The sequence below is a fragment of the Ceratotherium simum genome, chromosome 12, assembly GCF_057802395.1.
Source record: "Ceratotherium simum simum isolate JZ-2026a chromosome 12, ASM5780239v1, whole genome shotgun sequence".
Lineage (NCBI taxonomy): Eukaryota > Metazoa > Chordata > Mammalia > Perissodactyla > Rhinocerotidae > Ceratotherium > Ceratotherium simum.
Window position 1 is genome coordinate 69,006,310 of NC_141911.1, and position 14,634 is coordinate 69,020,943.

At 40.2% G+C, this 14,634-nt stretch overlaps 1 protein-coding gene and 1 pseudogene across 1 annotated transcript in view; one reads left to right on the plus strand and one right to left on the minus strand.

Moving 5' to 3' along the window:
• The window catches only part of EGF (epidermal growth factor), a 78,633-nt gene that overhangs the window by 37,815 nt on the left and 26,184 nt on the right, over window positions 1-14,634 (minus strand). Inside the window, 5 exon segments of the mRNA XM_004426580.3 lie at window positions 495-631; window positions 1,695-1,820; window positions 2,964-3,086; window positions 6,533-6,655; window positions 7,214-7,339. Of these exon segments, the coding sequence (XP_004426637.1) occupies window positions 495-631; window positions 1,695-1,820; window positions 2,964-3,086; window positions 6,533-6,655; window positions 7,214-7,339 (635 nt within the window).
• On the plus strand, window positions 4,554-5,655 carry LOC106801247 (large ribosomal subunit protein eL30 pseudogene; annotated as a pseudogene).

The following is a 14,634-nucleotide window of genomic DNA, read 5'->3' on the forward strand; positions in this document are numbered from 1 at the left end:
ACTGCCATTCCAACATGAGCCATAAAACTTATGCTTCCTGATTTTCATGGTTAAGAGGTCATTGAATTCCCTCCCTTGAGGACAAACAGTAAATGCAAATTACTAACCCATATTTCCTATGCCCCACCCCAACCTCCCACTCCTCCCACTACCAGCAAATAACCAAAACCCTATTTATGGCGCTCCTCCTATGTGTATGGCACTGTGCTAACCTCCCATCCTCATCTCCAGAGAGGAAACTAAACCTAAAGTCCTGCTCAAGCATGCCCAATGAAACGGCCAAATCACAGCAAGGACCAGGGTAGGGTTATGACTACAGAAAAGTCCTTAAAATCTGTTAAATGATGTGCCAAAGTCTGTATTTAAATTCTTCTGTGCCTAATGGTTCTGAGCTTAGCAGAGGATTTTCAAGTAGCCCAGGTCATCTGTTAGGATGAAACCCTCCACTGTGTCCTTAAAGCACAGCCACATCTGTTCAGGCGACAAAGCCATACCTTATTTTCCACAGGGTCATGATCGAGGGCGAAAACCGTTCCCATTTGCTGGCTGAGCAGGACTCCATAATCTGTTCCATCAAAATGCATGTGTCGAATATCTTGAGAATTGGCAAACAGCAAAAACGGTTGTGGTCCTGATAACCAAATTCAAACATGGCCCCACTTAAAATATGCCTTGGAACCCAAGAGGCACCTCTGCCCCCTCCCTTTCATTGCACCCTCTTCCTTCATTTCTGCAGGGCTTGTTTTCTTAATTTCCCACCAGTGTGGTGTAGGTTAAGACAGGTAAGAAGACAGTCCTCTTCTATGAGGTGACATATGGCCAGAATTTCATCACTGGATTTCTCCCCATCTAGGTGCCTGCTTTTAAAATGCAAATGACTTGTTGAAAGAGCCAGCATTAAATAATCAACACCACAACTAAATGATGCAAGTCTTAGTGCTGTTATCTCCTTGATTCATACACACAGAAATATTAATATTCAAAGACTGTATTAATTCATGTCCAAATAATTACCCTCTGTGGCCTGGGCACTTGTGAAAGGGAGGCATGATGATCTGAGTTAATAACAAGACCCCTGCTCGCTTTCAAAGTTCAGCTTATGCTATATTCACTAAGGCCCTGAGAAGTTAAGAGTATCGCGGTCTGGCTAAGGCGAGCTCTGCGGGCTCATCATTACGTTATCCCAGATTATAGCATGATGAGCCTCAGGAGAGATGAAATCAATGTGGGATAAATCTGGGATTTCCAGGGCTGCAAAGGACACAAGAGATATACTATGAGAAGGTGAAAAAATAGCTGAAGCATACAACTTGATATTAAATTTTGACATGAAAAGGACAGAATTTGTCAAAGTATTATGATTATTACACTCACTAGAGAGATGAAAATCAACTCATTCAATAAATGTTTATTAAGTGTCTCTTTATCAAGTGTTTTAAAACTACTCTGGTCATGACTTTCACATGTACTAGAATGCTGTACTTGATGCTGAATGCTAATGAACTTAGAAATATTCTTTAAAAACATGATTATTATTTATATGTACGATGTGAAATGTGTTCCATTTCCAAAATAAAAAATCAGTCTTTCTACCCAGCAGCGGAAAGCCATTTAACTCTCCGTCTTTCTGAGTGAAATGTTGTTTTCACACAACTTCTTGCAGAGACACCCTTTCTAACCCCCACAGCACCGACCTGAAGCTGCACAGCTCCTCTGGTCCAGCTGCAGGTCATAGCCAGGAAAGCACCCACACTCCCAGGACACCGGGCTGAGAGGGACGCAGAGCTGGCTACACCCACCATTATCAGGTGACGAACAGCCTACGAAAAACAATTGCTTGGTAATGACACTATGTCATTCAAAACTATAACAATTTTTCGTCAAAATATCGAGGTGAACCAAGTATATGTTGATTTTTAAAACCATTTCCACCATCATTCACACTGCTGCAATCACGTTGATTTTTCAGAGATTAGGAGCAAAATGTACCGAACTCCTCTTCCCTATAACCTGATATCTTGCATGTTAACCCTTCACATCCCAATGGCCCCTGTCTTTTCGTTCTATCAGTGAGTTTGAAAACAAGTGCGCTGGCAGCTGGCTGGAGTAAGAAACACATTTCGGGGGCTGGCTGGGTGGCATAGCGGTTAAGTGCATGTGCTTCACTGCGCCAGCCCAGGGTTCACGGGCTCGGATCCCAGGCACGCACACTGACACACCGCTTGTCAAGCCATGCTGCGGCAGCGTCCCATATAAAGTGGAGGAAGATGGGCACGGATGTTAGCCCAGGGCCAGTCTTCCTCAGCAAAAAGAGGAGGATTGGCAGATGTTAGCTCAGGGCTAATTTCCTCACAAAAGAGAAAAAAAGAAATACATTTTGATGAGTTTGGCAGCTGGTCTAACATCCTAGTGAGGAAGATATTTTCTTCTCTCTCACATGTTTTGGCCTTTGGACTTCTTTTGCTTTCTTTATTAAAAATACAAAAAGCCACACATAAAACTCTTCTACTAATTCCCAGTTACATCCAGCCCTCTACATGCTTAAGTCTCTGTGAAAACAAAGTAAAGAGGTATTTATTAGGTGCAGGGAACAGGCCAAACCCCCTGCACCACCACCTTCTGTAATGCTGGCCACAAAACCAGGGGGCAGGTATCGCTCAGCTCTACAGATGAGGAAGCCGAGACCAAAGAGGGCAGGTAACTAGTCCAAAGCAACACTACTAGCAACCAGTAACGCTACCTCAGGGCTGTCTAACTTCAAAGCCCCTGCTCATAACCACCACACCATGCTATCAAAAAACAAAACACAAAAATCTGATCTAAATGTATATGTTACTCTGTGGCATAAATATCTTTCAATGTGTAATGTTGGAAAATCTCTTCCTCTTTGTCAATAACATCAAGTTTTAGGTGTCACTTAGAAAATAAATGTTGTCAAGCAAACAAAAGGTAAATAAACTCACCGCTACATGTTTTTCCATCTGTCTCAAGCACTGAGCCTTCAGGACAGAAGCACAGGGGACCATCTGACGTCAGAACACAGTCATGGCTGCAGGCGGATGCATTGCTTGGACAGGAAACTAATTCTAATTAATGAGACATAAGATCAAGATTAGTGTGAAATCAGATTTGTGGAAATTTAGTAAAATCAGTTGCTAATTAAAAATGCTATGCTGAAAAGAGTAAGAGAAATAAAGATCAAACATTTATGAAATGCTGTGGTAATGGAGATATAAAAATAAAGAAAAAAGTTCAAATTTTAAAAAATTTTAAAAAGATCTCTGATTTTAGAAAATGACTCTAGTTTCCTCTAAGTTTCTTTTATGTCAAATAATATTTTTTAAGTTATTAGTCATCAAAACTCCAAAATATTTTAAATGGAACTCGGCCAAGTGATTCTCAAGTTCACCTGGCAAAAAAACTGTATGTGTAAGAAAAACCAAGAACATTGTCTGAGTGGGGGTGGGTGTAGGAAGAGAATGAGAGGCTCTTAACAAATATCAAAATGTATCATAAAGGTGCAATAATTAAAACAGTGGGTGGGGGCCAGCCCGGTGGTGTAGTGGTTAAGTTCACACACTCCACTTTGGTGGCCTGAGGTTCGCAGGTTCGGATCCTGGGCCCGGACCTACGCACCGCTCATCAAGCCATGCCATGCAGGCGTCCCACATATAAAATAGAGGAAGATGGGAACAGAAGTTAGCTCAGGGCTGATCTTCCTCAGGAAAAAAAAAAACTGTGGGTAATAAGTGCAAGGATAGACAGAGAGGATAATAGAACCAGATAGAAAGCTCACTTTAGAAAAGTCTCAAGTACACATAAGAACACAGTGTGTGATAAAGGTATTTTAAATTATTGATCATGTGAAAGATCATCCAATAAATGGTAGAGAAATAACTGAGTAATGATTTGAGGTAAAAGTTAAATCCCTACCCTACACCACACACCAGAATAAATTCTAAGTAAATCAAAGATTAAAATGTAAAATAGATACCGTAGAAGTTCTAGAAGTTCTGACAATTGAGATTATGTGTGTCATGCTTGGCACACAGTGGGCCCTAATACACATTAACATCATGCACTTGAGTACCTTTGCCAACAGGTAAACCACATGTTATTAGAAGAAGGGCAAGTTCAATAGACAGGCACAAAGGGAGTGGGTAATTTCCAAGAAATTCATTACCATCCACCCAACGTGATGTGCCTTAATAAGCACAGATGATATCCAGATCAGCCTATTCCCCATCATCTCTGAAGCAGGACTAGACAATATACATGATTTTAAACATTCATTTCTACTTAGCCATGGTAGTAGTTTCAAATCAGAAATCTGTAAGAAGTTATCTGAGTATAATCCTAAATTTGAATTGGGAATATCCATATAAACTCATAATGTATTTCTCTTTTTAAAAAGCATATTCCTAGTTCTGACGCCCCAAAAGGTCTAGAAACAATGACTAACTCAGTAGCAGATTATGTTCTCTACATATAATTTCTCACTAAAGGAAGCAGTGTTCCTTGAGAAATTGCTGATTCTAGGTCTACAACATAAAATGTACAAGACAAGCCTGGAAAATAAGTCCTACCAGGTAATAAGGAAACTATCAGAGACTCCTGGAGTCAGAATCCTTTTGAAGAGGCTCCCACAAGCCAAAGAGAAGACCATTTGCTCATTGGTAAGGATAACAAGTGCAATGGGTTGCAACATAACAGACATGCTAAAAATCCACAAGTTCATCATAATACTTAATAAAAAAAATACTCACTGTGCCAGCCCCAGTGGTCTAGTGATTAAGTTTGGCATGCTGCACTTTGGCAGCCCGGGTTCGATTCCCAGGCATGGACCTATACCATTCGTCTATCAGTGGCCATGCCATGACAGTGGCTCACAAACAAAATAGAGGAAGATTGGCAGCAGATGTTAGCTCAGGGTGAATGGATCTTCCTCAACAAAAAAAAAAAAAAAAAACAACTCACAGGTCACCTTTGCAAGGGGTTAAGTAACCAACCCATTATTCTAAATAGAAGTAAGTAAAGAGAAAAAAATTCCAACATTTATCCTGCTTTTACCGTAAGAATTGTATCTTGAGGTAACCAAATAGTTAATGTAAGTTCTCTTTATAAGGGTACTCCAATTAATAACTAAAAAGAAATAACAGATCTACATATCACTGTTTGAAACCCTTGATGAAGTAACAGATCTAGGAAATGATTGTTAACGGCTGCTCCAACCATTCATGGAACGACTAGAGGGCTCTTTCTCACTCCTGGCCATCTTGGCTGCTGCTGCTGGTTGGGGGCTGTCCCGCACCTAAGGTGGCCTCAGAGAAGAGGAAAAAGTCGCTGAAGTTGATCAACTCTAGGCTCCAACTCGTCATGAAAAGTGGAGAGCACATGCTGAGGTATAAGCAAACTCTGAAAATGATCAGACAAGGCAAAGCAAAACTGGTCATCCTCGCCAACAACTGCCGAGCCTCGAGGAAATGTGAAACAGAGTGCTATGCCAAAACTGATTGATGTCCACCACTACAGTGACGTTAACACTGAATTGGGCACAGCGTGTGGAAAATACTACAGAGGATGCACACTGGCTGTCATCCATCCAGGTGATTCTGATATCGTTAGAAGCTGCCAGAACAGACTGGTGAAAAGTAAATCATGCAAAAATTTTCTGTAGTAAAACTGGCCAGAGCTTGTTTAAAAAAAGAAAAAGAAAGACTACTGAGGAACTTTATAATGGTGGACAGAAAGAGAAAGAACAGGACATCACGTGTCTCCTGAACGGCATACTATAACACACCTATGAAGTATTCTTGCCAAATATATCAAAGCTGAATCTGATCAAGCCTTTAGATCTAACTACAAGTTTGCAGAAAGACAGGGACATCACAGAAGTGAGATCAGTGAAATCCAGAATGTTAGAAACTCTGCAGGAAAAAAATAATGTCTTCAACAAATACCTGCAAGGGAGAAAAAAAGGAGAAGGAATCTGCAGAACAAAAGCAAGATGGATCAAAGCTAATAAAACACATGGTGCTTGTCTGGATTCAAACAAATCAACTGTTTAAAAAACTTTTTAAGATAATTTGAACACTGACTAGATAATTGATGTTATTAAGGAGTTATTGTTAATTTTTTTAGGTGTGACAACGGTATTGTGGTTATACCTGAAACCTGACTGGGTATTTGATGATAGTAGGGAATTACAGCTAGTTTATTTTAGATGTAATAATGTACCATAATTATGTTTTTTACATGCTTATCTTTCAGAGATGCATAATAAAATATAGATAAAGAAATAGGAAAAAAATGTATGTATATACATGCTTGTTTCCCAGCCTTAGAGGACTTGATGTAATAGGTCTGGGGTAGAGTCCAGTTATTTTTGTTTTAAAAAGAAAAACATAATAAAACTCCAAGGTAATTCTGATGCATACTGCTGATCAAGGGCCACCAACCCAGATTGTAGCCACCTTAGAAACATCACTGAAAATGAAGGAAAATAATGCAATAAATACTTGTCGTGACTTACGGTGACACCGTTTCCCATCAGGAAGCAGGACAAATCCTACAGGGCATGTGCAATAATAGGATCCAGGGATGTTTTCACACCCAAGAGTACAGCCATGATTCCAAAAGGCACATTCATTGACATCTACACAATGGCAACAGCAACACACAGTCAGACGGTTATTTTTGAAAATAAATAGTGATATCAGTAATAAGTCAGCACTAGTAGGGCACCTCACACTTGTAGCTGCTGTAACGGGCCATGGAAAGACCATCTTTGCTACTGTAGCAAAGGGTGAAAGCAGTCGGATCAATGAGACGTGGGAGTCACATACAGGCATACTACACTCTGAGAATCTTATCATAGCTGTGGAGCTACTTCCCTAAAAAACTGGAAAATACTGACATTTTGCATCCAGTCAAACCCACGGAGGTTCATGGAGTCCACTCCGAGAATCCCTGCCCTACAGCAACCTCTGAGTAGCCTCTAGAGTATTTGATCCAGGAACACAATATCTAAAGAAGACCTGAAAGTATTACAAAGCCTTCAAAAACACAAGAAAAATTAATAAAATTACTTTTCTGGGGGAAAAATGAGGGAAACTTGAAGTTGGCTCCACACTGAGGCTGTGGGTGGCCCACTCAAGATCAGCCACGGGCGCAGGCCCGCCCTCCTGGCCTCAGAGGGCCGCGCACACGTTACCTTCACAGGACTGCCCGTCCGGGCTTAAAGTGTATCCTTCTGCACAGGTGCACACACGGGACTCGGGGTCCCGCCCGCACGCGCTGCCTCTGCAGTCGCCTTTCCTCAGTTTGCAGAGTTTCTGATCTGAAAGAGAAGATGGCTCCTTGGAGTGGAGGTGTGTTTTGATAGGGGACAATGCTTGACCCCTGCATGGTTCTTAAGTCTGATCTCCCTGTGACGTCTTGGTGTTGTCTTTCACGGTGGTGGCACTGCTCTAGGGTCAAACAGCACTAGCCCGGATTCCACAGCATTCCGAAACCCACTTATTTCTCTAATTGTATTACTCCTACAGTAGCCCTCAGGATAGGACATCCTAATTAGCAGGAGATGTCATTCCTTGGGTTACAAACTCTAAGCACAATTCATTAGCTTTTTCATTCTGATTTACTTGTATGAATAAAAAATAATAAAGCACATAAACAAAAATTCTGAAAATGAAATCAGAAAGAAAGAAACAAAAGAAAGCTAAGAAACAAAAAAGCTTCAAACCTAAGAACATCTTTTATGAATAATATTTATAGGTCAGATCTATATATTTAGCTGTTTTTAGGATCATTATTTAAAGAACATCTTTCAGACTTAATACATACAATTGCCATATGTCTTATCCCCAAATTTCTGAGTTTATTGCTGCCAACAATGTTTTACAAAATAGCCCAGAGTAAGTAGTAAAATCTGCTCACTGAGGTAGGTGCTGGGTTGAAATTAGCCAAATATGTTAAACAATAAATCACCAACTTTGGTACCTTCATTTTCAGAGCCAGAGTCAAGAGCTAAACTAGTAACATGTATATCCCCGCTCAAATTTTGCTCCTTATTTTTTGCCAATTTTAACAATGACAGGACCTTTGTAAAATGCTCTGGGAAATACTGAGATAAGCTTGAGTCTGAGGGCAGATCCCAGGATGCACGAGCAAGAGCTCTGACAAGAGGTGACAGCAAGGGAAGAAAATTGGGGCATGGACCCGGAGTCCTAGCATGGCTGACATCAGAGAGAGCCGAGGACCTGATGGAGGGAATGTTGAAAACACAGCCTGGCTGTGAAGGGCACAAGAGACAAACCAGCAATCCTGAGCACAGCAGTGCGAAGAGCTGAGACCGGTCTCGGAGGTTTGTTTCTCTGGCCTCTGTTTATCTAGACTCTATAAAGATGTCTCCTCACTCTGACTCTACCTGTTTCCTTCTATCTCAAGTCACTGAACACCTGTCTTGACCAGTAACAGCACAACAGAGTAGAAACATCTTCTTGCCCCTTTGAAAATGCCCCTAATGTGCCTCAGAATCACCTGGAGGGCGTGGGCCCCTCTAGAGATTCTGATTTGGTAAATCCAGGGAAAGCTCGTGAATCTGCATTTTGAACAGAATCTGGAATGACTCTGATGCCGGGAGCCTTCACACCACACCCTGAGAAACACCAGCCTAAGGTACCAATGAAGCATCCCACCAGCATCTCAGTTACAAATGCCTCCTTTTAGCTAGTCTGTGTTATTTCCTCAGATATTTTAAATCTGTTTATTCAGATCTCTTGACAGAATTAAATGCACACTCAGTCTTGCCCATTATTCATTGCTGTTGGAATATCACTTACTGAATCAGTTAAGATTTACATTGAATAGTTTTTTGGATATTAATTCAAAAAATTTTGTTTCTTGTCTATGGTTTTTATGCCAATCACACATGTATAGTTACACCATTTTTCATGTTCCTGCATACTTCATGTATCAAAATTTTAATTAACCAAAATTAAAAATAACATGACCCAAATTTTAAAAGTAACTGACTAAAATTAGAAACTTGTAAACTTATTGGACAAAATGCACCCACTTCAAATTTCTAAAAAAAAGTATGTAATTTTTTTAACTTTAATTTTTATAAAGTTTACAAGTAAACAACAACAAAACTCTGGAAAGGTCTGACTCTGCCTTTTAATAGCACCAAAACAAAAACAGAGGGATTATGCTTCCTATAAATATCCCTTATAGATAGATGACCACTGGATTAAGAATTAGAAAAACTACATTCTGCCTTTTACAGAGAATCACTTGATCTCTTTGACCTCAGCTTCCTAATCCATGAAATAAAAGTGTTGACGTAGATATTCTCTAGATCCCTCACTTTAAAAAAATAATTTCTTTTTATAGTTCTGTACAGAATCAGATGTTTGTGGTAAATTCCTCTAGGTTTCTCAAATTCCTCTAAAACCTAATTACTGCTTATAACATACTAATGGAGATTCAAACTGACTAAGGAAGAAATAATTAGTGTCTAGGGTACAGAAAATGCTCTGCTCTGCGTCTAGATCCAATCTTATGTATCTTTTTTGTACTTTTTTACCACCTCCTACCTGCTCTTAGAGTGTTCTTATCATCCTCAGCATCCTCACCATCGTCATCATGGTAAGGTACATGCATCTTTTTTGCATTAATCAGTAGGCTTCTGAGGACAAGGCACGGATCCCATTCATATTTACAGTCCCAATGGTGCCTGTTACAACACAGGTGTACTACACACATCTGGGATATACGCACAAAAAACCGCCATCATGTCACCTGCAACTTATCGCCTTTATTTGGTTTCTCCTTGAATTTGCAGTTGACCTTAGAGTCAGAACTCCAACAGATGTCAGACTGTGCTAGCCCGGTTCTCCTTCCCCTACACCACGCCGCTGACGGTCTGAAGGATACTTATTAACAACGTACGTCCCTCTTCGGTGATGAGCACAGGCAGGATAGCAGTCACTCTGCTCCTCTGAGTGGCTGTGCTGACGACGTGACCTGAATTCAGACACTAAACACTTGTAAAGGTCATTTGAGGAAGTGGCAAACAGAGAGGATTGAGGGCTGTATTTTTGTTTAATCTCCTTAATCTTCTGCTGCTCTTTAGCTTCAAATTAGGCCGAAGCTGGCACTCAGAACGCGGCTGCAGACCTCAGATAACCCCTCTGCCCAGAGCCCAGCAGTGGGGCTTAATTACGTTTGAGATCAAACCGAAGCTCCTCCCCGTGGAGTTTCCTGTCCACCACCAACTGCGCCTGCGCTCATACCTGCCCGACACAGGTGGTCGCCAGGGCTTCCCTACGGCCTGTTCATCTGTAGATTCCACCCGGCCCGTTCTGAACAGTGCACATGGGAGTCCCTATCCTGCTGTTTCTACCCATCACACCTTTTTCCAACCTCAAATTCAGTATAAGACTCACCTTATCAACAAAGCCTTTCTAGTCTCTTCCATCTGAACCCATTCACTTTAATCACTCTTGTAACTAAATATTTAGCATCCCCAAAATTCAGCACATAACAATAAAAAATTTGAATAACACTTTATAAAGCATTTACATTATCACATTTAATTTGAGCTATGCAGAGCCAGTATTATCTTCCATTTTACAGATTAGGGAACAGTGCCTTAAGGATCACATATGGGTAATAAGGGGCAGGGCTGGGCCTCAAGCTCGAGCCTTCTGACTACAAACCCCATCTCTTTACCACATATATATGTACCATATATATATAACTATGTATATGTGTATATGTATACTTATGTGTGTGTATATATACATACGCAAAATATAACTGTGAATTTTAATAGAAAAATATATATGTTAAATATATGTGTTAATTATGTGTTAAATTATAAATATTATATATGTTATTTTATATCAGTTAAATATATATGTTAAATACATATATAATATATTTTTAATACATATGTATTATTTTATATATTTTTTCTATAAAAATCCACAGTTATATTTTTGTTTCATTTGTTTATTGTCTTTCTTTTTGGTGAGTTTTCTGAATAAATGACTGCCTCAACTTCCTCAAAAAACTTCCCAAACTGTGTAGTATAGAAGTTTATTCTTCTTTGTTAACAGAAAATAACAAGAACAGTCATTCTATGCTATTGGAATTCCTAAATACAGTAAAAAAAAAAAAATCACTTAGCCAGAATTCAGCTACTTGGTATTCTTATCCATCTGAATCCCTCTAAGAATCAGCAGTAAACAAATCAACAACCTCTGAACAGTTAAAAAAATAAATGCTTTTAACTCTCAGAAGAGCCCCTCAGGCCCACTCAGTCTTTCCTTATTTTATGCCCCTTTCTGACAAGTTTGGCCAGCCCAGCAAGAAGATGGAAATACAGGTGTATATGCCTCCACTCCCATTGTCACCACTGCACCCCCATTGCAACCTCGATGGCAGAAGTGGCTGCATGATTGCAGCGTTCCTTTTGCTGAGCCCAGTCATAGCCTTAGCCCAGCATTCCAGACCCCCAGTGTCAACAACGGGGAGAGACAGGTGAGATGACCCCGTTGGTCAGCTCTCCCACAAAGACTAGAAGCCTCAAACCAGGGCTCCTCCTGGAGAAAGACGGTACACTTTGCATGTCAAAATGATAATAACTGCCATGAATGGAAACATGCCAAATACTTTTTAAATCCATGCGTTTATAAAGATGCTTTAAAAAAAAGATCACCTTTGGAGGATGCACTAACCCTTTATGATGAAAAGAGATAAATTAAGGGAAAGAATCCAAAATTTAATTTACCTTTCCTATAAAAGAGCCTCTTCAGGGAAGTCATATAGCTCATGTGGAAAAGTTCTTCAGCTAATAAACGCATAAGCGATGATAGAATTAGAATGTCATCATTTTGAGCCTCTAATGGAAACATGGCTCTAGGCAATGATAATCAATAGCTTCTGAAAGCATTATGTGAAAGGCTGATGGGAAACTTTCCAATGGATGGACCAGGCTGGCAATACCCAGCACCACTGATGAATCTTGGACATCACAAAAATAACAGGAACCAGCCACTCCGGGCCCCCCCCGAGTGATCAAGAGGAAGCATGCAGTACCACCAGCAGTACCACCCATAAAGTATTCTCGCAAAAAATCAGAATCTGGTCAGGCTTCTGGGTCAAAACTACAGGTTTACAGGAAATACAGAATCGTGTTAAATGACACCATGAGGATAAAATTTGCAAAATCCAGAATGTGGAAAATTCTACAGGACAAATGACCTGGTTTCCTCAACAAACAAATGACAAGAAAAGGCCTCAGATTAGAAAATAAACAGAGGCCACAGCCAGGCATGTGGAAATCAGCAAGAAGTGAGAGCTGACAGCAAGAAAGAAGACAGAAAAATGACAAAGAGCCATTCCAAGTATTTAACAGGCATTGCAACTGGCAGCCATGTGGTGTCAGGCAAACCTGCACTAAAACCCCAGCTTTGCCTCAAACCAGCCCTGTGCTTGCCCTAATGGCATGTGTCTGTGTCAACATGACCCTAGTCGTTAAGGAAATGTGAGTAACTATAAATAATGTTAGGAAGATACAGCCATCCACATTTTGCTAAGATTCCTATGAAAAATAACAGAGCTCTGGGTATCTGAATTTAAAATTATATGAAAACAGAAAATAAGCATTGGTGAGGATGTGGAGAAGTAGAAACTGTTGTGGCAAAGTGAAGTGGTACAGCCACTGTGGAAAACAGCATGGTGGTTCCTCAAAAAATTGAAAATAGAACTACCATGTGATCCAGCAATTCATTTCTGGGTATATACCCAAAAGAAGTGAAAGCAGGGTCTTGAAGAGGTATTTGTACACCCATGTTCATAGCAGCATTATTCACAATAGCTAAAAGATGGTGTTCATCAACAGATGAGTGGATAAACAAAATGTGATATATACATACAATGGAATATTATTCGGCCTTAAAAATGAAGGAAATTCTGACATAGGGTACAACATGGATGAATCTTGAGTATATTATACCAAGTGAAATAAGCCAGTAACAAAAAGAAAAATACTGTATGATTCTACTTATAAGAGGTACTTAGAGTAGTCAAAATCATAAAGATGAAAAGTAGAATGGTGGTTGCCAGGGGCTGGGGGGAGTTATAGTTTAATGGGTATAGAGTTTCAGTGTTACAAGATGAAAAGAGCTATGGAGTGATGGTGGTGATGGTTGCACAACGTAAAGGTACTTAATGCCCTGAACTGTACACTTAAAAATGGTTGAGAGGGGCCGGCCCCGTGGCTTAGCGGTTAAGTGCGAGCGCTCCGCTACTGGCGGCCCGGGTTCGGATCCTGGGCGTGCACCAACGCACCGCTTCTCCAGCCATGCTGAGGCTGAGTCCCACGTACAGCAAGTAGAAGGATGTGCAACTATGACATACAACTATCTACTGGGACTTTGGGGAAAAAAAAAAGGAGGAGGATTGGCAATAGATGTTAGCTCAGAGACGGTCTTCCTCAGCAAAAAGAGGAGGATTAGCATGGATGTTAGCTCAGGGCTGATCTTCCTCACAAAAAAAAAAAAATGGTTAAGATGGAAAATTTTGTGTGTATTACACCACAAAAAAAAATTGGAAAGAAAATTATCTGAAAAAACCTTATATCTAGGATCATTCTTTTCCAGAAGTTTCCAAATAACCAAAGGTTTACGGTAGGCGCTCCAGCAATGACATAATCAAAATGAATCAGAGTCCCACCTGGACAGTTTTAGCTACACTAATCACTTCCATTAGCAGGTACGTTTCCAGGTGGAGGCAATTCTCCTTCATGAACTCTCGAAATTAAATTCAGCAAAAATTTTGTGCATAAAATGAATGCAAAGTATTTTACACAGCGTTGATGATAGATACCCTTCATTTTCCAAAGAATATGCTTTTGAAACTCTCTTTTGAGCTTAAAACTGGAATCTACATTTAAAGAATACAGAAGAAAGCAAAATATTTGAACTTCTTTGTAAAAATTTGAACTTTTATAAAATAATATCTGTGAGCAGTAAAACTAGTTGCAAAATTCCCAGAAGTTGAGCTTGAAATAATGTCATTAACATCGTACGCAAAGAAGTTCCCACACTGGCTCTGAGATTCATGCAATAGCACAGGTGTCAGGGCAGCCAGAGAGCACCGCTGCCTAGTAAGATCTATCATGCCAACAAAAATGTGAGTTCCATTCTTTATCTGTTTTCAGATAGCCGGAGAGAAGTGTGAGTGTGTGTGGGTGTGTGTGTGTGTGTGTGTGTGTGTGAGAGAGAGAGAGAGAGAAAGAGAGAGAGAGAGAGGAGATTTTCTGTGTTCCTAAAATAGAAAATATTTTTTAAAAGAAAGAGAAATAAGGTTTTGGCCCTATGATCTGTGCAAACTGAAACATTTAACTACCAGGAGGCCATGGATAGACAATAATATGCTGAATTACAGGTTTTCCCAAAACAAATAAGGCAACTGTAAGACGTGAAATGATAGATCCCAGTGAGAATGTAGTTGGGGACGCAGCATGGTGTCACTCTGCCCGGGTTCAAATCCCGATTCTGCCTCCGTGTGACCTTAAGCAAGCTATTGTGACATCTCTAAACCTTGGCTTCTTCATCTATA